Source organism: Osmerus mordax, chromosome 11, assembly GCF_038355195.1.
Source record: "Osmerus mordax isolate fOsmMor3 chromosome 11, fOsmMor3.pri, whole genome shotgun sequence".
NCBI classification, from domain to species: domain Eukaryota; kingdom Metazoa; phylum Chordata; class Actinopteri; order Osmeriformes; family Osmeridae; genus Osmerus; species Osmerus mordax.
Window position 1 is genome coordinate 18,798,302 of NC_090060.1, and position 22,886 is coordinate 18,821,187.

Consider the following 22,886-nt stretch of genomic DNA (forward strand, 5'->3'; position numbering starts at 1 on the left):
AGTCCGTACTGTAGGGCAAATTCATACCAGTATATTTCTATTCTGTTTATTTATACCCTACAAGAAAGTAGCATGAAAAAGAATAAGCTACCCATAAGATACCCAACTAGTCAAAGAGTTGGCTAAAGCTTGGTTCACTCAAATGCAAAATCAAATAATCATTTACATTTAGTCATTTAGCAGACGCTCTTAACCAGAGCGACTTACAGTAAGTACAGGGACATTCCCCCCGAGGCAAGTAGGGTGAAGTGCCTTGCCCAAGGACACAACGTCATTTTGCACAGCCGGGAATCGAACTGGCAACCTTCAGATTACTAGCCCGATTTCCTAACCTCTCAGCCAAATTATGACATGTCCTTGATTACAATGGTTTCGCTCAAAACTGGTGGAAATTCAGGCTGGTTCTCTAGATAGCAACGAGGTTCCAACAACCCTGAATGGGACCGCTTCAAAAACCAGAGCTAATCTTTGGAGGAAAATAGAGGGCTAATAGAGTGGCTTTTACTAGGGAGAGAGATGGATGATAAGCTGCCACCCATATACACACACAGACACACTGTTCTAAACTGTCATTCTGTCTGTATGTTGTCTAATGTAGTGGTAGGGTTAGGGTTAGTGTGGTAGTAATGTGACCCGCTGTGAGCAGTGTGCTCTAGAGAATATTCTGAATGAAACATCCCGGGTTCAGAGTTTGTTTAGTTTATGTACTCTTGGTTTAGCTGTAGTGTTATAGCTGTGCAATCTCTAAACAACCACACATTCAACCATTGTTATGAGGATGAACCTGGACTATTAAATATTCCTAAACGATCACTCCTGCTGGAGCAGAATGATGCTAACCCTCGCCTGCAACAACAAAGGAGGATGTGCTCGTTAAAGATGGCTTCCTGGATCACTTCCTGTCACTGCCTGGTCTAACCCATGCTAAACTGGAACTAACTGAGGCAAAACGAGTCCTAGCCAGGCTAAACTGGTTTTACCGGGATAAACTGTGCCAAACTAGGGCTAGACTGCACCCTGTCTGGGAGAGATGGCACTATCTGTGCCAGACCTCAGCCTTCCCTTCCCTGGCTGGCACCTTCCAGGTGTCACCTACAAGAAAGGTTCAAATGAGCAATGCATGGCCCCTGGGCTAGGGGGAGGTGGGTGCACAAGGGGGAGGAGTTATAGACATTTTGGAAAAAAGAGAAAAAAAACTACTTGATAAAAGACGCTTTTTTGTCTCTTTTTTGTCTCTTCGGAACCCTTTTTTTTTTGTTGACTCCCCCATAATGCATTGTGTTTGACCTTTCTTGTAGGGTCAGCGAGACGAAAAGCCAAAAAAGAGGTGCCTGTCCCTCTGGAGGAGACGGGTCTTACCATACCCCACTCCTCCTCCCCTCCACCTCCCCCCCCAATCCTTCCTACCAACCCCCCCTCCTCCTCACCCCCCCCTCCCCCCCTAACCCCCTTGCCACGCACTGTCATAGACCCCCCAGACCCCCACACCGCCAACGGAACACACGCCTTCGCCCCCACGGGCAACGGCCAAGACGTCTACCCCCCGTTCCCCCTGGGGGAGGGCAAAGTGGCACTCAGCCCCCACTTACAGCGCCAGTTGCTCCACACCTTCTACTCCAACACCCTCCACGAGTGCTGTCTTTCTGGGGGGGCACTTCTCTACACCCCCCCCTCAGCCCCCGTGCCCGCCAGCCCCCATCCGCCCCCCAGCCCAGACGTTAACAGAAACTCTGGCCTCCAGTCTCCCTCTCCCGGCCAGCCGGAGGGGGTGTCTGAGGCAGAGGCCCTGGAGACAGCTGGCCAGCCGGAGGGGGTGTCTGAGGCAGAGGCCCTGGAGACAGCTGGCCAGACAGAGGGGATCTCTGAAGGAGAGGCCCTGGAGACAGCTGGACAGCTGGAGGGGGTCTCTGAAGCAGAGGCCCTGGAGACAGCTAGCCAGACAGAGGGGATCTCTGAAGGAGAGGCCCTGGAGACAGCTGGACAGCTGGAGGGGGTCTCTAAGGCAGAGGCCCTGGAGACAGCTGGCCAGCCGGAGGGGGTCTCTGAAGGAGAGGCCCTGGAGACAGCTAGCCAGACAGAGGGGATCTCTGAAGGAGAGGCCCTGGAGACAGCTGGACAGCTGGAGGGGGTCTCTAAGGCAGAGGCCCTGGAGACAGCTGGCCAGCCGGAGGGGGTCTCTGAAGGAGAGGCCCTGGAGACAGCGGAGATTGCGCGGCAGGTGAAGGAGCTGCTGGTCAAGCACAACGTTGGCCAGCGTGTGTTTGGTCACCACGTGCTGGGCCTGTCTCAGGGCTCTGTCAGTGAAATCCTGGCTCGGCCCAAACCCTGGAGCAAGCTCACCCTGCGAGGGAAGGAGCCCTTTCACAAGATGAGGCACTTCCTGTCCGACACGCACAACATCCTGGCTCTGAGGAGCATTCAGGGAAGACTGAGAGGTGAGACATATTCAATGTAGTGCTGATCCAGGAAGTGTAGTAACATCAGCATACTGTTGCTACTAATTATGTTGTTATTGTTACTGAGGATGTTGTTATTGTTACTGAGGATGTTGTTGTTGTTACTGAGGATGTTGTTGTTGTTACTGAGGATGTTGTTGTTGACAGAAGGCCCCGGGCAGACCATCAGCAGAGTGTTTCAGGATGTGTCAAAGCAGAAATCCACCTCTGGTTCCTCTTCTCAGACAGGTGTGTCAGATTAGCATCACATAATCATGTTTTTTTATGAATTGTTTGTGTGTTGATTCGTTTTATTATGACTGTATTTACTGATGGCTGTGGAACAAATTGCCCCACGGGGATAATTAAAGATGACCTTGACCTCTCTCTAGGCTGCTCACATGGCAACTGCTCACATGGCAACTCTGCAGACAGCTCAGACGAGGCCATCAAGTTCATCCTGGAGCTGCAGGGGCAGAGGATGGGTGAGACTGGGTGTCAGAGAGAGCTGCAGGGGCAGAGGATGGGTGAGACTGGGTGTCAGAGAGAGCTGCAAGGGCAGAGGATGGGTGAGACTGGGTGTCAGAGAGAGCTGCAGGGGCAGAGGATGGGTGAGACTGGGTGTCAGAGAGAGCTGCAGGGGCAGGGGATGGGTGAGACTGGGTGTCAGAGAGAGCTGCAGGGGCAGGGGATGGGTGAGACTGGGTGTCAGATAGCTGCAGGGGCAGAGGATGGGTGAGACTGGGTGTCAGAGAGAGCTGCAGGGGCAGAGGATGGGTGAGACTGGGTGTCAGAGAGAGCTGCAGGGGCAGAGGATGGGTGAGACTGGGTGTCAGAGAGAGCTGCAGGGGCAGAGGATGGGTGAGACTGGGTGTCAGAGAGAGCTGCAGGGGCAGAGGAGAGAGCATGTGTGATAGAGAGGGTGTGCACATGTGTGTGTATCTGTGTCTGTTCAGCTTGAGTTTGAGAGTTTCCTACCTGGTGAAGTTGTGTGTGTGTCTGACCACCTGTTGTTCCTCTCCCTCCTGCAGACCTGTCCCTCCCCCCCTCCCCCGGCAGGGCTCTGAAAAGAGATGGTGGGTCAGACAATGCGATCCACACCATCCTGGAACAGGCTCGCAGAGAGATGGAGTCTCAACAAGCCCTGGACCCCCTCTTTAGACCCCCTCCCTCCTCACCTCTCCCCAACCCCCCCCTGGGGCTCTCTCTGAAGAGGCCCCCCTCCCCCCTCCTGGACTTCAGCTCCAGCGCCAAGCGTGAGGCCAGGGGCGGGGCCAGGGGCAGGGCGGAGTGTCCAGCCGGGGGAGGTGAGGTCCGAGGGGGAGACTGCTGGAGGGAGCAGTTGTGGAACAGCACCCACCCAGATACAACTCCAGGGGGAGATGACAGACAATCACAGGAGGACCCGAGAGAGGTGAAGACACTGGGTTTCACTTCCTGGGTTAGAGGTCATGAGAGGTCAGAAGGTCTAGCTAAGCTTATTTCTGTATATAGACTGACAGTCCTTCTCTGTCTTGAGTCCTGTAATCTAGGGCTGGGCCATATAGCCACTTTTTAGTTTTTTATCAATGTCGATTATTATCCTTATGACATCACATGACACTATTATACCCACCTTATGCCCGAACACCATCTGTGTCAGTAGCCTACGTATACACATGAATAGGGTGACAAGACGTCCTCTTTACCCGGACATGTCCTCTTTTTGAGACCTAAAAAATGCATCCGGCAGGGATTCCAAAATTTTCCGGGATTTTGCCTCGTCGGATATTTGTGTTTCTCTGGGTCTTTCACAAACTATTACGCCCTTACAAGTTTTGCAAAGGGTATCTCCCTTACGTTCCACCTTCTTGCGCAAGCTCTGACTGTAGAGAGAACTGTCATTTTGATCAGATAGTGCGGCATGCAATACACGACCAGCATCCCGTCCCCGTCGACGCGATGAAGTCTCTTCTTTTTCACAAACTGAAATCTGGTCACACCACACATGAAAGGTGTCACGATGTGTGTCTTGGTCACGATTGCATTGCAGTTGTTTTGTGGTTTTTATATTATTAATTATTAATAGAAGAAAATGAATAATTAGGCTACCACCAGCATGCTAGCTTGCTAGCCACTGCTGCAGCTATAGCCATGTTCACACATCGCCTAGTCCTGACAACACCATAAGCACAGGTGCTCTTCTGGAATCTCCAGCTTTGACATTGTTAAATGTCAGAAAACAACTATCGAGTCTTTAGGAACATAGAGGTTAACCAGCTGGCTGTGTGTTCCAGTAGTGTGAGTTAGGTAGCTACCTGTGTGTGTTCCAGTAGTATGAGTTAGCTAGCTACCTTTGTGTGTTCCAGTAGTATGAGTTAGGTAGCTACCTTTGTGTGTTCCAGTAGTATGAGTTAGCTAGCTACCTGTGTATGTTCCTGTAGTATGAGTTAGCTAGCTACCTGTGTGTGGTCCAGTAGTATGAGTTAGCTAGCTACCTGTGTGTGTTCCAGTAGTATGAGTTAGCTAGCTACCTGTGTGTGTTCCAGTAGTATGAGTTAGCTAGCTACCTGTGTGTGTTTCAGTAGTATGAGTTAGCTAGCTACCTGTGTGTGTTCCAGTAGTATGAGTTAGCTAGCTGTGTGTGTTTTTTTAGGTAGAGAAAAAAAACTAACAAAAATACATTGAATCTATGTGTTATCGTGATTGTGGAAGATTTTATTGTGGAAAATATCAGGATTGTTTTATTGCCCAGCCCAACTGTGGTCTGCACATGATCACTATTAAAAACTAAACATTAAGTTATGGTTTGTGAAAAGTGAAATAAATAGAATCCTACCGATGCACACACAATGGGATGTAGTCTGTAGTACAGTAGACTAGAATAGCGTCAGTGCTGTCACAGATGTGATAGATAGTGACTAGAATGATCTCTGTTTGTGCATCTGTAGTGAGTCATTAAATTGTATTCTGAATATGTAGTTGTTGTTGAGTGTTGGAGCTGATTACCTGTGTGTGTGTGTGTGTTCCAGAGTGAGGAAGCCAGGTGTCTCTACAAGATCAAACAGAGAGGCCTCCGCATGCAGCTGTGGCTCAATGAAGAACACAGACACAACACACATACCCAGAAAGGTAACACACAGACACAGACCCAGCATGGTAACACACACACCCAGCAAGGTAACACACACACACACACACCCAGCAAGGTAACACACACACACCCAGCAAGGTAACACACACACACACACACACACACACAGAAAGGTAACACACACACCCAGCAAGGTAACACACACAAACACCCAGCAAGGTAACACACACACACACACCCAGCAAGGTAACACACACACACACACCCAGCAAGGTAACACACACACACACCCAGCAAGGTAACACACACACACACCCAGCAAGGTAACACACACACACACACACACCCAGCAAGGTAACACACACACACACACACACACCCAGCAAGGTTACACACACACACACACACCCAGCAAGGTTACACACGTGTGTGGTGTTTGTGTGTTGTGTGTGTGACTCCAGAGATCTAAGGAGGTACCCTTTAGTAACAGCTCCTTATAGATGCTCTCTACCAGCTTGTTGCTACAGCAGAGCAACCCTGCGCTGGAGAGAAGGAGGAATGAGAAAGGAGGGAGAGAGAGTGAAGGAAGGAGAAGAGAGGCTTAGGGTAGCCATGACAGTATGGGTGGACATTGATTAGAAGGTCTACAGGAGGTGAGATGACATCTTAATGGATATCCCACACACTGTTTTTTTATAGAGAACTACACTAAATGTATACTTTATAGAGCAGATGAAGTATTCAGACAATTGCATATACTCAGACAATATATATACTCCGACAATATGCTTTGTATATTGTGTACGTCCCCTTGGATGAAGGCTTCTGCTGGATGAAGTGATGTCTAACCTGCCTGTATTCCTCCCCTGTCCACCAGAGGGCAGTCCCAGGACCTCAGCCAGCGGCAGCCCTTCAGAATCCCCCCTCAGCTCTGCAGAGGAGTCAGACCCCCTGGTCCCCCCAAGCTCCTCCCTGGAGCCCCCTTCTGGGGATGCCTCTGGGCGGGGCTCCCAGCCCGGCACGCCCCTGCTCCCCCCCGCCCCTTCCACTGGCCACAGCATCCAGGAGACGGTGTCCATGTCTCCAGAGCTGGACACCTACGCCATCACCAAGAGGGTGAAGGAGGTCCTCACAGACAACAACCTAGGTGAGGGTCTCTCTCCCCCTCACTCTCTCTCTCCCTCCTCTCTTTCACTCTCTTTCTCTGTCCCCCTCACTCTCCCTCCTCTCCTTCTCAGTCTACCTTGTTCCTGTGTGCTCCCAGGCCAGCGTCTGTTTGGGGAGAGTGTGCTGGGCCTGACGCAGGGCTCCGTGTCTGACCTGCTGGCCCGGCCCAAACCCTGGAACAAGCTAAGCCTGAAGGGCCGCGAGCCATTTGTCCGCATGCAGCTCTGGCTGCAGGACGCGCACTGCGTAGAGAAGCTAGCTGATATGAAGCGCATGGAGAAGAAAGGTACACACACACTTCACAAACCTCAAACACACTTGCCTACACACCCACACACCTCCCACACACACAACTCCCACACACACACCTATACACCCTTTTATAAAGGCATCTGTTCAGTAAGTAAATTATATCTGCGCCTTACCCTGTTTTGCCTATGTGTGTGTGTGTGTTCAGCCTACATGAAGAGGCGTCTCAGCTCTCTGAGTGAGGGCGTGGCGGTGGAGGGCGTGGCGGGGGAGGGCTTGGCGGGGTCAGAGCCTCTGCAGAGACACAGCCCCCAGCAGCAGCAGAAAAAGGTCCGGGTGGTTCTGGGCCCTGAGGAGAAGGAGGTGCTGAAGAGGGCGTACCAGCAGAAGCCCTACCCCTCCCCCAAGACCATCGAGCAGCTGGCTGGCCAGCTCAGCCTCAAGACCAGCACCGTTATTAACTGGTTCCACAACTACAGGTGAGCCGTCATATTGAAAAGGAAGATTCGTTTCTGTGTGCATGGATGTTTTGCAACAAACAATGAATTATTACTATTCAATGTATGTGTGAGATGATAGTAGTAGATGATAGTGAGATGATTCCCCAGTAGTCCTCCTTCCTGTTTGTGTCCTCTCCAGTAGTCCTCCTTCCTGTTTGTGTCCTCCCCAATACTCCTTCTTCCTGTTTGTGTCCTCCCCAGTACTCATTTTTCCTGTTTGTGTCCTCCCAGTATTCCTACTTCCTGTTTGTGTCCTTCCAGGTCTCGTATCAGGAGAGAGCTGTTCATAGAGGAGATTCAGGCGGCGGGGGGGGGCGGGGGCTCCCTGCGGTTGTCCCGGCCAGGCAGGGACATGACCGAGTCACACGGCCCTCACAAGCCCCCGGAGGACAGGGAGGTCCAGGCAGGGGCCACGGGTTATTCCCCTGCCCCAACAGACTGCACTACCTGGGGCTGCAGCAGCCAGTCTGGGCAGGGAGGAGGAGGAGGAGGGCTCTTCAGCTTCCCAGAGGCCTCAGCTCCCGGTGGGGTCTCCCCAGCCCCTGCCAAGAACCCCCGGGACAACAACCTGCGCAGGAAGAAAGCAGCCAACCTCAACAACATCATCCATAGACTGGAGAAGGCTGCCGGCAAGGAGGAGCCGTCGGAGTGGGAGTTCTGAAGCTTGATGCCTCCTTGTGAACTCTGACCTACGACCCCTCAACCTCCACTCTCCTTCTCTGCTCCGACAGGACAGAGAAAGAGGGGGGACAGCCAAACTGAAGCTCATCGGCCATTTTGTTACACAAACTTATCCCAGAGAGAGGGGTGAAGATAGAAGGATCAAAAGTAGATGCAAGGAAATTAATTATTTTTTTATACTGAGAAAAGCACTTGCCCGTCCTGGAAGTCACTGCCTCCCTAACCCTAACCCCCAGCCTCACCCCCAGCCTCACCCCCAGCCTCACCAACACCCCCAGCCTCACCCCCAGCCTCTCCTCCAGCCACACCAACACCCCCAGCCTCACCCCCAGCCTCACCCCCATCCTCACCAAAGCCCCAACCTCACCCATATACCTGGCCTCAGCCCCGGCCCTAACACACACACTGTAGAGTGACTGTTACAAACCCTTTGCCTTTATTTCTACTAAGTGTGTGTGAGTGTGTGTGCAGCATATGGGCAGCGTAACTTTCTGTTGAACTCCCCCTCCAGACCCCACCTTCAACTGCAGTGTACACACTGCAGTTGGGATTGCCACTAAGAGATTGTCTATTAACTCTAAAGAGTACAAGTTTGGGAAATAAGGGATTTTTATATGACCTAAAAAGAGGAGTTACTGTAAAAAAAAGAAAAAAAGAAGTTGTGTTGTTGAAACATGAAATGTTGAATCTATGTAGCTTATATAGTAGTTTGGTAATGACCTGCATCACAGCTTTAACAATGGTTGGACCTACCAGGTGTATGTGTGTGTGTGACGACTAAATGTTCTCACAGAACAAATCCAGTTTTACTGGCCAGATCAGGAACATTTCACTGAATATACACAGCGATGTCAACATCACTGTCATAGGTTTAAGACTGGGCTTTAAGTGTGTGTGTGTGTGTATGCGTGTGTGTAAGAGGAAGAATTGATGGTTTCTAGTTGTGTTGTACTCCAGTGCACAAGGGTGCTCTGTAGGATTATTGGTTGTCAGTTATCAGTAGGGTTTCGATGTTGAGTATTCTGACTTATTGTAGTTTTGTTTCATCCCTATATATTGTTTCATCCCTATATATATTGCATAGTGTGTGACAATTTTATTCTGCTTATTTATAGGTGCTGTATTTTTTCATTGTACATCTAATCTTTTGAGATAGTAATTTTTGTGTGAGGGTATTACCTGAGGAAAAGAACCAAGTTTTAGACTGACAAACTGCCAGCAGTAATGGCGCAATGACCCTAACCCTATTTACAAGACAACCTAGTTTTCATTCTATTTGTTTACTTAAGTTACTGTTAGTCATTTTTATTGTTTCGCGAGATGTTTGCTGCATGGTTACAGAAGCAGGAGTGTCTATTGATGACATTGGTGCTCTTAAACCATTCCTTCAGAGGACATGAACCAGATGGGATGACAGGAAGTTGGATGGCACAATGTCATCTGTCAGATGGGGTCAAAGTTCACGGTTGTAAACTAACGATAATCAGATGACGCGCATGCCCAGAAGGGAATAATCTTTGCCAAATTGAGATTAGTAAAGAATTCTGTGAAGCATCACAGTATGACAGTCATTAATCTTTGTGTTATCAACAGGTCTGGCAGGTCTGTCTGACCATCATCTCTGTAAAAACTCAGTTTCAAAGCACTACATCATTCACTGAACAGAGATTGCAAAGCGTATACGTTTGTTCAAGATGTCTACAACCAAGCACTTAATACAGTTTCCTTAGGCTCCCCCAGGACAGGGGCTGAACAGCCCTGCCCCTTCTTTTCCTAGGAACTCTGGCAAATGTGGTTTCAAACCAAGCACAGCCTCTGCCCCCCCAGCATGGGTTAGGGCTAACCCACCATGCTGCCCCACAGAACAGCTGCTTCTATCCACACCTCGTGCCCCTACACCAATTCAGGAGTTTTAAAACACGTCTCATGCTTCAGTACATACTCAAAAACAAAGCTTTTCTCAATTTTGTGTATAATTACTGACAGAAATAAACGTCCATGGCCATTTTGAAATTGTACAATGTCAAGGAGTGAGAACATGGCTTTCCTGCTTTCACGGGAGACGGTTTCCTGCTCTCACGGGAGACGGTTTCCTGCTTTCACGGGAGACGGTTTCCTGCTTTCACGGGAGTGTCAGGGAGACGGTTTCCTGCTCTTCTGGACACAGTTTCCTGCTTTCACGGGAGACGGTTTCCTGCTCTCACGGGAGACGGTTTCCTGCTCTCACGGGAGACGGTTTCCTGCTCTCACGGGAGACGGTTTCCTGCTCTCACGGTAGACGGTTTCCTGCTTTCACGGGAGACGGTTTCCTGCTCTCACGGGAGACGGTTTCCTGCTCTCACGGTAGACGGTTTCCTGCTTTCACGGGAGACAGTTTCCTGCTTTCACGGGAGTGTCAGGGAGACGGTTTCCTGCTCTCACGGGAGACTGTTTCCTGCTCTCACGGGAGACGGTTTCCTGCTCTCAAGGGAGACAGTTTCCTGCTTTCACAGGAGACGGTTTCCTGCTTTCACGGGAGACGGTTTCCTGCTTTCACGGCAGTGTCAGGGAGACGGTTTCCTGCTCTTCTGGATACAGTTTCCTGCTTTCACGGGAGACGGTTTTCGGCTTTTACGGGAGACGGTTTCCTGCTCTCACGGGAGACGGTTTCCTGTTCTTCTGGACACAGTTTCTTGCTTTCAAAAGAGACGGTTTCCTGCTTTCACGGGAGACGGTTTCCTGCTTTCACGGGAGACAGTTTCCTGCTCTCACGGGATACGGTTTTCTGCTTTCACAAGAGACGGTTTCCTGCTTTCAAGAGGGAGACAGTTTCCTGCTCTCACGGTAGACGGTTTCCTGCTTTCACGGGAGACAGTTTCCTGCTTTCACGGGAGTGTCAGGGAGACGGTTTCCTGCTCTCACGGGAGACTGTTTCCTGCTCTCACGGGAGACGGTTTCCTGCTCTCAAGGGAGACAGTTTCCTGCTTTCACAGGAGACGGTTTCCTGCTTTCACGGGAGACGGTTTCCTGCTTTCACGGCAGTGTCAGGGAGACGGTTTCCTGCTCTTCTGGATACAGTTTCCTGCTTTCACGGGAGACGGTTTTCGGCTTTTACGGGAGACGGTTTCCTGCTCTCACGGGAGACGGTTTCCTGTTCTTCTGGACACAGTTTCTTGCTTTCAAAAGAGACGGTTTCCTGCTTTCACGGGAGACGGTTTCCTGCTTTCACGGGAGACAGTTTCCTGCTCTCACGGGATACGGTTTTCTGCTTTCACAAGAGACGGTTTCCTGCTTTCAAGAGGGAGACAGTTTCCTGCTCTTCTGGACACATTTTCCTTCTTTCATGGGAGACGGTTTCCTGCTTTCACAAGAGACAGTTTCCTGTTTTCACGGGAGACGGTTTCCTGCTCTTCTGGAGGGAATCCACCTCAGCTCGTTGAGTCCGTCCTTGTTTTTCTTTAATATTTTCAGGTTAAGGGGGATTCAATAAACTAGCAATGCCAACAATTACCTACCTAGGACATTGACCCCTCATCAGATACATTATCCATTGCGTTTGATTGATTTTTGTGGGTTGGGGGTGGGAAGATTCAGTACTTTTTCAGCTATACATATTTTTCTATGAAGCTTAATCAGATTATAGACGCTATGTACTGTTGACACTATTATTTCTATGAAGCTAAATCAGATTATAGATGCTATGTACAGTTGAGACTACTGTTTCCATTAAGAAGAATCAGATTATAGACGCTATGTACTGTTGGACAGGGTCAACACACGTAGTAGCTGAGTCTGTTCTGCTGTTACCGTCATCTGTGTTTTAACAGACACAGCCAGCAGCACCTTATCCAGATGAAGACTTGCCTTGTAATGTTGAATGAGTTATGAAGGTATTAGGGGTTTGTAGGGACATACATCAAGAATCACTGATATGCAGATCACACACACAAACAATTCACTCCTACATCATCCTTACTGGTCTGTGTGTTCTTTGTGAGGTAGTGTTACTGCACTAGCAAGGGAGAGAGAGGGACATGGAGGTAGAGATGGATGAAGAGAGAGGGAGATGGAGGTAGAGATGGATGAAGAGAGGGAGATGGATGGAAGGAGAGAGAGATGGAAGGAGAGAGAGATGGATGGAGAGAGAGGGTAACTACATGTGTGTGTGTTCTTTGCAGGGTAGTGTTTTCACTCATCACACACTTGTACTTCAGTTTGTATGTGTAGCAGACAAAGCCAATTACGGAGAAGGATGGCTGTATGGGGTAGTTGGGATTAGGAGTCCCAGGGTGGCTGTATGGGGTAGTTGGGATTAGGAGTCCCAGGGCGGCTGTATGGGGTAGTTGGGATTAGGAGTCCCAGGGCGGCTGTATGGGGTAGTTGGGATTAGGAGTCCCAGGGTGGCTGTATGGGGTAGTTGGGATTAGGAGTCCCAGGGCGGCTGTATGGGGTAGTTGGGATTAGGAGTCCCAGGGTGGCTGTATGGGGTAGTTGGGATTAGGAGTCCCAGGGTGGCTGTATGCTGACGGCAAGTAGAAGTTATCTGTTGCCCCACATGCTCTTAACCCTCCCATGAAAGCTGAGACGCTTTTTGTGACATGGGTCTGCTTAGTAATAATAATGTTCATTTAGCAATTTTCCTCTCTTCCTCTCTACTCTCAGAAGCAATATCACAGGTGTAAACAATATGGATTTGTTATTGGTATTATTGATTCTACATAATCATTCACTAGCACCCTTGTTGTGATCATTGAAGTAAATTTATTTTATACAAACACTAGAAGTATGTTCTTTATTCCTGTGTACTTTAATCTGATAGTTAAAAATGTAGCTATGACCTCTGTAGCTCTTTAATTGGCCGTAGCAGGGTGTGGGTGTCAATCAGAAGAAGGCTGAATCCCATAGTGAGTCAGTAAAGTCTAACATCAACACAGTGAAGTGTTCATAGTAACAGGGTCACATTTTAGGTATAGTTCTGGAGCTATAGACCCTTGGCTGTCAACACAAGGTATGTTTCACTACTGCTGCTTCTGTTGCCCTGGCTGTCTGTGGTTTCATTTTGACTGTACATGTGTGTGTTCATGCATGTATATGTGCATACATGTGTGCGTAGATATGTCAGTATGTTTATATATATGTGTGTGTGTGTGTATCTCTGTGTATATCTGCATGCGTGTGTGTGTGGTCCTCAGGCCGCTATGCAGAGCTGCAGCTGGAGTTCTCGGCGGCAGTGTGTTGTGGTGCGGAGCAGAAACAGCTGATACTGAAGCTGGAGCAGGACCTGAGCACCGTCCAATCCCTGGCCTCCTCCGTCCGTCCGGCCATCCAATCCCTGGCCTCCTCCGCCCGGCCGGACGCAGAGGGCTGCGACCTCAGCTACTCCATCCCAGAGCCTGTCAAGGAGGCCAGTGCCACCTTCACTGGTACACCGGGTGTGTGTGTGAGAGAGGGTCCTGTTGTGTGTATGTGTGTGAGAGAGAGGGCTTGTTGTGTGTGTGTGTGAGAGAGAGAGAAAAAGAGGGTCCTGTTGTGTGTGTGTGTGAGAGAGGGTCCTGTTGCGTGTGTGTGAGAGGTGAGAGAGAGAGGGTCCTGTTGTGTGTGTGTGAGAGAGTGTCCTGTTGCGTGTCTGTGAGAGAGAGAGGGTCCTGTTGTGTGTGTGCATGAGAGAGAGACAGAATGTATGTGTACAGTATATAACCGTGCCCCCCCCCCAGGTGCAGGCTTGGTCCCCCAGTATGAATGTATGCAGTAACCCTAACCCTAACCCCCAGGTGCAGGCTTGGTCCCCCAGTATGAATGTATGCAGTAACCCTAACCCTAACCCCCAGGTGCAGGCTTGGTCCCCCAGTATGAATGTATGCAGTAACCCTAACCCTAACCCCCAGGTGCAGGCTTGGTCCCCCAGTATGAATGTATGCAGTAACCCTAACCCTAACCCAGGTGCAGGCTTGGTCCCCCAGTATGAATGTATGCAGTAACCCTAACCCTAACCCAGGTGCAGGCTTGGTCCCCCAGTATGAATGTATGCAGTAACCCTAACCCTAACCCAGGTGCAGGCTTGGTCCCCCAGTATGAATGTATGCAGTAACCCTAACCCTAACCCAGGTGCAGGCTTGGTCCCCCAGTATGAATGTATGCAGTAACCCTAACCCTAACCCCCAGGTGCAGGCTTGGTCCCCCAGTATGAATGTATGCAGTAACCCTAACCCTAACCCCCAGGTGCAGGCTTGGTCCCCCAGTATGAATGTATGCAGTAACCCTAACCCTAACCCAGGTGCAGGCTTGGTCCCCCAGTATGAATGTATGCAGTAACCCTAACCCTAACCCCCAGGTGCAGGCTTGGTCCCCCAGTATGAATGTATGCAGTAACCCTAACCCTAACCCAGGTGCAGGCTTGGTCCCCCAGTATGAATGTATGCAGTAACCCTAACCCTAACCCCCAGGTGCAGGCTTGGTCCCCCAGTATGAATGTATGCAGTAACCCTAACCCAGGTGCAGGCTTGGTCCCCCAGTATGAATGTATGCAGTAACCCTAACCCTAACCCAGGTGCAGGCTTGGTCCCCCAGTATGAATGTATGCAGTAACCCTAACCCTAACCCCCAGGTGCAGGCTTGGTCCCCCAGTATGAATGTATGCAGTAACCCTAACCCTAACCCAGGTGCAGGCTTGGTCCCCCAGTATGAATGTATGCAGTAACCCTAACCCTAACCCAGGTGCAGGCTTGGTCCCCCAGTATGAATGTATGCAGTAACCCTAACCCTAACCCAGGTGCAGGCTTGGTCCCCCAGTATGAATGTATGCAGTAACCCTAACCCTAACCCCCAGGTGCAGGCTTGGTCCCCCAGTATGAATGTATGCAGTAACCCTAACCCTAACCCAGGTGCAGGCTTGGTCCCCCAGTATGAATGTATGCAGTAACCCTATAACCCTAACCCAGTATGAATGTATGCAGTAACCCTAACCCAGTATGAATGTATGCAGTAACCCTATAACCCTAACCCCCAGGTCAGGGCCAGATGGACTCCCTGCTCTCCATCATCTCCAGCCAGAGGGAGAGGTTCCGCACACGCAACCAGGAGCTGGAGGCTGTGAGTCCCACATACACTACACACATACACACACACTACACACATACATGACTCCCTCTCTCTTTTACACACACACAACTCTCTCTCTCCCTCCAGGAGGGTCGTTCCATGCAGCAGACCATGCTGGCCCTGCAGACAGAGCTGGACAGCATGAGAGCAGACAACATCAAGCTGTATGAGAAGATCAAGTTCCTGCAGGGCTACCCGGGGAGGGTGAGTCTCCTCCCTTTCTCTCTTCCTCCTCTCCTCCCTTTCTCTCTACCTCCTCTCCTCCCTTTCTCTCTACCTCCTCTCCTCCCTTTCTCTACCTCCTCTCCTCCCTTTCTCTACCTCCTCTACTCCCTTTCTCTACCTTCTCTCCTCCCTTTCTCTCTACCTCCTCTCCTCCCTTTCTCTACCTCCTCTCCTCCCTCTCTCTACCTCCTCTCCTCCCTTTCTCTATACCTCCTCTCCTCCCTTTCTCTACCTCCTCTCCTCCCTTTCTCTATACCTCCTGTCCTCCCTTTCTCTACCTCCTCTCCTCCCTTTCTCTACCTCCTCCTCCTCTCCTGTTTCTTTGCTCTCTTGTCGTCACACAAACCCTGAAGCTTTGAGAATACCAGGATGAAAATAATAATGTTTTAATTTAGCAGGCACTTTCATCGCAAGCAGGGGTGGAATCAAACCTGTGACCTCTAGATCTGGAGTCATATACTCTACCACTAAGCTATAACATGGACCCCTGTCTCTCTGTCCTTCGCTCTGTCTCTGCCTCCCCTGTCTCTCTTCCCCCCTCTCTCCAGGGTGGTGGCAATGATGACACAGTGTTGCGTTACTCCAGCCAGTATGAAGAGAGACTAGACCCCTTCACCTCCTTCAGCAAGAGGGTGAGGAGGACCGCCCAGCAACACCACACACACACACACACACACACACACACAGACTCATACACTACACACACTTATACAACACGCTCATACACTACACACACTTATACTAGACACTCACAATCATACACCACACACACATGTACACACACTCATTATATACACATACACACACACTATATTCTCACGCACTCAAAATATATATGTTTTACTTAGGTAGCCCTAGATTGTCCCTGTACTTACTGTAAGTGACTCTGGATAAGAGCTTCTGCTGAATGACTAAATGTAAATGTAGCCTATCCCATCTGCAATTTTTCTAAATGTAAGTATTGTCTATGTAGTCAGTTGCTTATTTAGGAGACATAAGTAGCCCTGCCCACCCTCAAGTGAAAACATTGATGATTGCCATAGAAACCTTGACGTTAGGGTTTGAGGTGTGTGTATGATTTGGGGTGTGTGTGTGTGATGTGTGTGAGTACGTCCACAGGAACGCCAACGCAGATACCTGAGTCTGAGCCCCTGGGATAAAGCTACGCTCAGCCTGGTGAGACAGACACACATATACACACATACTGGTATATACATACATACCCTAACCCTGGGATAAAGCTACGCTCAGCCTGGTGAGACAGACACACATATACACACATACCGGTATATATATACATACATAAATATACACACACATACATATATATATATATATATACTGTATATATATATATACATATTAGTGCTGTCAAACGATTAAAATATTTATTCGCGATTAATCGCGTTAATGTCCTAGTTAACTCGCAATTAATCGCACATTTTTAACTATTCTAAATGTCCCTTGATTTCTTTTTGTCCCATTATTTTTCGTCCTCCACAACGTTAACAGGCCTACATGCAATAGCCACCCATTTAGCTATGGCTGCAGTAAGTTTGTTCTTAGTTGTGGTATCCATGTGCTTCTGTCCATTGTCGCCTGGCTTTGACGAGGGGGCGGAGAATTCGCATCAGCTGTGTGCTTGGCCATCAAGTGGTATTTCAGATTGGACATGCTGCGATGATAGCTCAGTTCACTACGACAAAACACACAGATCACTTTGGTATTGTCAATGGAACAATTTGGCAACTTTTTAAAAATAAACTTTCCATTCAGAATCTTATTGGCATCCATTTTGGTGTCTCGCGCTCGCCATCCACTCAAAACGCAACGTTAGCCTACTACTCTGGCCGGCTCGCAAGCCCAAACAAGTGTGTGCGGCGTGCTTGTTGTTTTGTTTCCGGTCTAGCTAGATCCGGTGTTGTAGGTTTTCTAACATTACTAGTTGTTGCAACAGCATGTGGAATAAAACTAAAAATTTGCTACATTTACATTTATTCATTTAGCAGACGCTTTTATCCAAAGCGACTTCCAAGAGAGAGCTTTACAAAGTGCATAGGTCACTGATCATAACAACAAGATAGAAAAAAACATCGCGAGTAGCCAAAACATGAAGCACACATTGTGAACAACCAAAGTAAGTGCCAAAGGGAAGAACCATAAGAGCATGTAGTTAAACAAGTTACAATTAAACAACATGAACCGCTATAAGTGCAAGTGTACCTGTGGAAAAAAGCAAGCAACAGTAATAAAAACAATATATCACAGCGAGAACAAAAATTTAAAACAGTTACCACTAACCACAAGAGCAACAAGTCTCTAAGCAAGAGTCATTGTGATCCTTGAGGAAACTAACATCGGGTCAAGCGAACCATTCCTAAGTACCGTTGTACTCCCGGAACAAGTGCGTCTTGAGCCTTTTCTTGAAGGTGGAGAGACAGTCAGTATCTCTGATGGAGGTGGGGAGTTGATTCCACCACTGGGGGGCCAGACAGGAGAAGAGCTTGTGTTGGGACCGGGCGGTCTTGAGCGGTGGGACCACCAGGCGGTTGTCTGAAGAAGACCGTAGGTGACGGGTGGGGGTGTAAGGCTGCAGGAGAGACTTGATGTAGACAGGTGCAGTCCCGTTCACTGCTCGGAAGGTCAATACCAGGGTCTTGAATCTGATAGGCCAAAAAGAACGTTAATCTTGCGATAAAATGGGTTTGCGTTAACGCCGTTAACGGCACTAATATATATATACGTACACATATCCACACACTAGGGGTGTAACAGTGCATGTATTTGTAGCAAATACCGCAAATTCACAGTATGGACGTCACTGTTTGGTGCATGCAGTCAGACGAAGAACACACTTGAGTCAGGCGTTTCTATGGACACAGATTATGAGGTTAATCAGATGAATGAAAACTCAATCTTCCCTCATCCGTCCACATTTTTTTGCCGGGAGTTTGAGAAATGGTTGCTGCCAGCTAGCTAGATAGAGCAGGCCCAGCGCCACACTCACTCATACACTACACACACTCATACAATATACACATACTCATACTGTACACACGCACACACTCATAATATACACACGCACACATACAATATAGACACACTCTTAATATACATACCCTTACACACACTCAAACTGTACACACTTACACACACTCATACTGTACACACGCACGCATACAATATACACACCCTTACACACCCTTACACGTCACGCGGGGCCAGATGGGGCTTTGTCCCCTCAGCTGTATTTTCTGCCCCCCAGTTTAAATTATAATTAAGCCTATCCTATAAAAAAAATATACATAAAATATTCAAAGTTGGTTAGCTATCTGAGCCAGTCTCTTTTCCTCAAACCGCATGAAATAGAACTCACTGCATCTGTACTGAAACTAAAGTACCCATTTTATATTGTATTGCTGCTAGTTAACTAGCCAACATTTCATCCATAAAGAAAACACTTTCAAACAAGCTGATTCAACTACTGTGTCTGTTTTATCACTCAACACTGCTAAATTTGCACTAGTGATACATAAATTATCTAAGTGAATGTATGTAAAACAGGGTCACTCATCGGACTTCAGCTCAAAAGTCCCAAATGGAAAATTGTAATAGTTTCACAGTTGTATAGACAAGATGTTTGTAAACAGATTGACAACGTTTAGAAAGTGACATGGAAGTAATGTGAAAGGAAACCTAGCATTTGAACCAAACTCGTATAGAACCGTGTCTCCAAGACCGCTGTACTTACCGCACCGTGACTTCTGTATACTTTTGTATACTGATACACCCCTAATATACACACATACATATATACACATATATATGTACATGCACACACACACTGTTGTTATTGCTCCTAACCTAGTGTTGGTGTTCCAGGGTCGGGGTATCCTGTCTAACAAGATGGCTAGAACCATAGCCTTCTTCTACACCCTCTTCCTGCACTGCCTGGTCTTCCTGGTATGTGACCTTTCACCTTTGATCAACCAATAGGAACTGAGGTTAGGGGGGTCAGGGCCTGTGGGGGAAGGTTTTGGGGGGTCAGGACCTGTTGGAGGGGTCAGTGCCTACCCAATAAAGCCATCTGTCAGTAGAAGTGAAAAACAACTTGAAATCTTTCACCAAATGTTTCCATGATTGTAAAGTGTGTGTGTGTGATCAGGTGCTGTACAAGACTGCCTGGAGTGAAAGTATTGGTCGAGACTGCAATGCTTTCTGTGCTAAGAAGTGAGTATGGTGTAGGAGCTAACCGCAACCCTTATTCTCCTAAACTGACTTGCATATCCCTATGCTACCATGCAAAGACCGTAACTTAAATTAGGTAGAACATTTGTTTGTCATTTTTGGATCATTTAAGGTCTGCTTTATCATGTGGACAAATATCTTGAATTAATGTTGATGTTTTTTGGAGAAGATAGGTGGTTGTCTTCACCGTAACTTCCAAAAGCCCTGAGAGAGAGAGAGACGGAGAGAGACAGACAGAGAGAGAGAGACAGACAGAGAGAGAGACAGACAGAGGGAGAGAGGGAGAGGAGGATAAGCCGAGGCAGAATCCAGTAACATCAGTTACGGTTCTTTGCCTTTGTTTTGCTGCACTCAAGAACATTCAAATTGAGTTACGCTACTCTGTAGTGTAAAAAAAAAAATCAACTGCAAGAATCCTGAGAAGTTAAATCCACAGCTTGATGTGTGAACATTAGCCTACTCGCTGGTGTTCAACACTTAAAATCCCTAACATGAGTCGTTCGTGAGTATTCTACCCTGGCATTCATCAAATTCAATCAAAAACACGAGTCTTGTGACAGTCACTGTATAAGCTTATGTGTTACATAAGCTTATACAATATTAATTTCCTATGCACGTCTATAATTTTTCTTTTCTTCATAATATATTTGTTTATATAATATTAAACCTAATGGTGCCATGATGTTATAATTATTATGATCCTTTACTTATTTCATATAGTGATCAGCAACCAAGCGATGAAATGAAAGTTATGACCCATTATTATTTTGCACACACATTCGTTTCGACTGTCTGATCAGCCTCACATTCTGTTCCTGTCAATCATACATGCAGTGTCAACCAATTATACTGCATGAGGGAGGGCCGAGCCAACTCACACACACACAGTCAGACGAGTAGTCGAAACTCGGAGGAGAGCCATAACAAATCAATGCATTTTAAAGACATTGTGATGTTTTCCTTTAATAATTTAATTAGAATTGTTTTCACACCTATCATAGTCAAAGTCATAGTTAAAACAAATATTTTTAAAAGAGTAATTTGGGAGCCAAAAGAGCCGGCTCTTTTCAGTGAGCTTAGTCAAACGAGCCGGCTCACGAAAAAGAGCCGGAATGCTCATCACTAAGAGGCAGAGTTCAGTAACTTCCAAAATAAAGGTCAAAAGTCAAGTTTGAGGACATTTTTTTTTTACGTAGATAAATGTGATTACTAAAACATCTAATTGCCAGATTTCCAGTGTCCTACCTATAATACTTTTGGCTGGACAACTGTAAAACTAAAAAAAAAATATTTTCTCTCAGTTTTACACTGGTGAGTTAACCCTTGTGTTATCTTCGGGTCATTGTGACCCTTCAGTCATTGTGACCCCCCCACGTGTTGCGACCACTTACCCTCATACCAAAATAAAGTGAAGCATTTTCCTTTAACTGTCGGGCTGTGTCACAACCCCTCACCCCACCTCAGCGCGAAGGTTAAAAGAAAGTGCTTTTTATTTGTTTTTGTATTGGGTAAAGTTGTCGCAGCACAACGATGGGTCGTTGTGAACCTTCGGGTCATTGTGACCCGAAGGCAGCACAAGGCTATTTTGCCTTTGTAGGGAGGTATGCTTCCTTGCAAACTCTCACACATAGGATATGAAGACAGTCCTGACCTTCCCCCCTGTCTTTCTCCTCTCTCCCTGTTTTACCTCTCTTTGTCTCATCCATCTCTCCTTGTCTCACCCCTCTCCCTGTCTCACCCTTCTCTCCCTGTTTATCCCTGTCTCACCCTCTCTCCTTGTCTCACCCCTCTCTCTGTCTCATTTTTCTCTCCCGGTCTCACCCTTCTCTCCCTGTCTCACCTCTCTCTCCTTTTCTCACCTCTCCCTGTCTCCCAGGTACTCCGATCACCTGCACCGTTTCCATGAGAATGGGGATAACGGTGACATGTGGCAGTGATGTCATCACCCCGTGAACAGACCTGGAGGGGATGGAAGAATCGAAGATCAGTTTAACCTGTCCTTATCTCCACCGTCATTATCGGGTTTAAATGCTCCGATTCCTGCATCAGTTTCATGTGTTTCCTGGCAAGATGGGCTCAGTTTCTCCTGAATCAGTTAATGATACAAGCATAATATAGATGTTGCAAACTAAGATTACGCTGTAATGTTCCTAATTGATTTGACTCTTCTTTGATGTCACTGATTTAAAATATATTTCTGGTACAAATTATTGCGTTAGTAGCTCAAACTGATATGATTAACGTAAAGATAATTTTAAACTTTAAACCAAAGTTTAGGTCTTGTTAAATGTGATTATTTTTGGAATCTCATATATTTTATGTATTTGCAATTATAGCGTACTATTGATTTTATTCTTCATTTCTGATATAATTTCCTTACAAATTATAACTTCGTTCAAGTTTATTGATTATGGCAGACAGGTTTTTTATTTTTTCACTTAGGTCAGTTGGTTAAACTGTTTTATATTTTGTTGGAAAAGCTGTTGGAAAACATGGTTCTCTCCTCCCCTCTCCTCCCCTCTCCTCCTCCCCTCTCCTCCCCTCTCTTCCCCTCTCCTCCCCTCTCCTCCTCTCCTCCCCTCTCTTCCCCTCTCTTCTCTTCTTTCTCTTTCCTAAAATATGTTGGATTTAGTCTTGGATGTTTTCTAGAATATGACGGAAACACAACACACCAGTAATAATTTACAACTCTGTTTGATGACATTTATGTGTCTTCATATTCTAGTCTGTTATTTAGACCTGGACAGTTGAATTGTGTCATACAGGACATTTGGATGTAGGGTGGGTGCTGGTAGTGTGATGATGGAGATGAAGTCAGTGGATGGCAACAGATTTAGTCTTCGACACAACGTCTTACTGAGTGTCAAATTTGATACGTTTCTGTAATAAACCCAGCCCATTTCCTTGTGTACAATTACTTTTGAAATGTTTCTTCTCTGTATTCTCATTCTTAATAAAGTATATGCATTAGAATTGTGTTTGTGATCAAGTCACCTGTGAATGTGCATAAACAAACAGAAAACACAATTCCAGGTTACCCTCCCTGATTGCTAGGCCCCTGGGGGCCAACATATCAAGTGGTGAGGCTTCCAATCCACTCCAATTCTAGTATGAGTAACCAGATCAATTTCCATGCATGTGGCACCTTCCTAGTCTTTTCTAGCAAAAGTTACAGAGGGGATACAGATTATATCAGGCCGTTTTTTCACCTGATATAATGTGTACCCCCTC

General features: G+C 47.5%; 2 protein-coding genes across 3 annotated transcripts in view; both read left to right on the forward strand.

Annotated features, from left to right (window-relative positions):
• cux1b (cut-like homeobox 1b) overlaps positions 1-22,628 on the forward strand; it is a 41,655-nt gene extending 19,027 nt beyond the window's left edge. Inside the window, exons 15-22 of one of the 2 annotated variants that reach the window (XM_067245750.1) lie at positions 13,277-13,516; positions 15,091-15,173; positions 15,270-15,386; positions 15,956-16,039; positions 16,527-16,583; positions 19,290-19,370; positions 19,573-19,637; positions 21,532-22,628. In XM_067245750.1, coding sequence (XP_067101851.1) covers positions 13,277-13,516; positions 15,091-15,173; positions 15,270-15,386; positions 15,956-16,039; positions 16,527-16,583; positions 19,290-19,370; positions 19,573-19,637; positions 21,532-21,592 — 788 coding nt within the window. In that variant the 3' untranslated portion in view covers positions 21,593-22,628. The remainder of the gene's footprint in view (positions 1-13,276; positions 13,517-15,090; positions 15,174-15,269; positions 15,387-15,955; positions 16,040-16,526; positions 16,584-19,289; positions 19,371-19,572; positions 19,638-21,531) is intronic. The other variant, XM_067245749.1, reaches the window with a different exon arrangement.
• Positions 1,121-8,332, forward strand: LOC136951928 (homeobox protein cut-like 1). The gene is made up of 10 exons (XM_067246589.1): positions 1,121-1,142; positions 1,470-2,435; positions 2,604-2,684; positions 2,828-2,920; positions 3,467-3,849; positions 5,447-5,546; positions 6,386-6,655; positions 6,773-6,961; positions 7,133-7,403; positions 7,686-8,332. The coding sequence occupies exons 1-10, from the start codon at positions 1,121-1,123 to the stop codon at positions 8,083-8,085; spliced, it is 2,775 nt and encodes a 924-aa protein (XP_067102690.1). The 3' UTR covers positions 8,086-8,332.
• Positions 22,629-22,886: the final 258 nt, after the last annotated feature.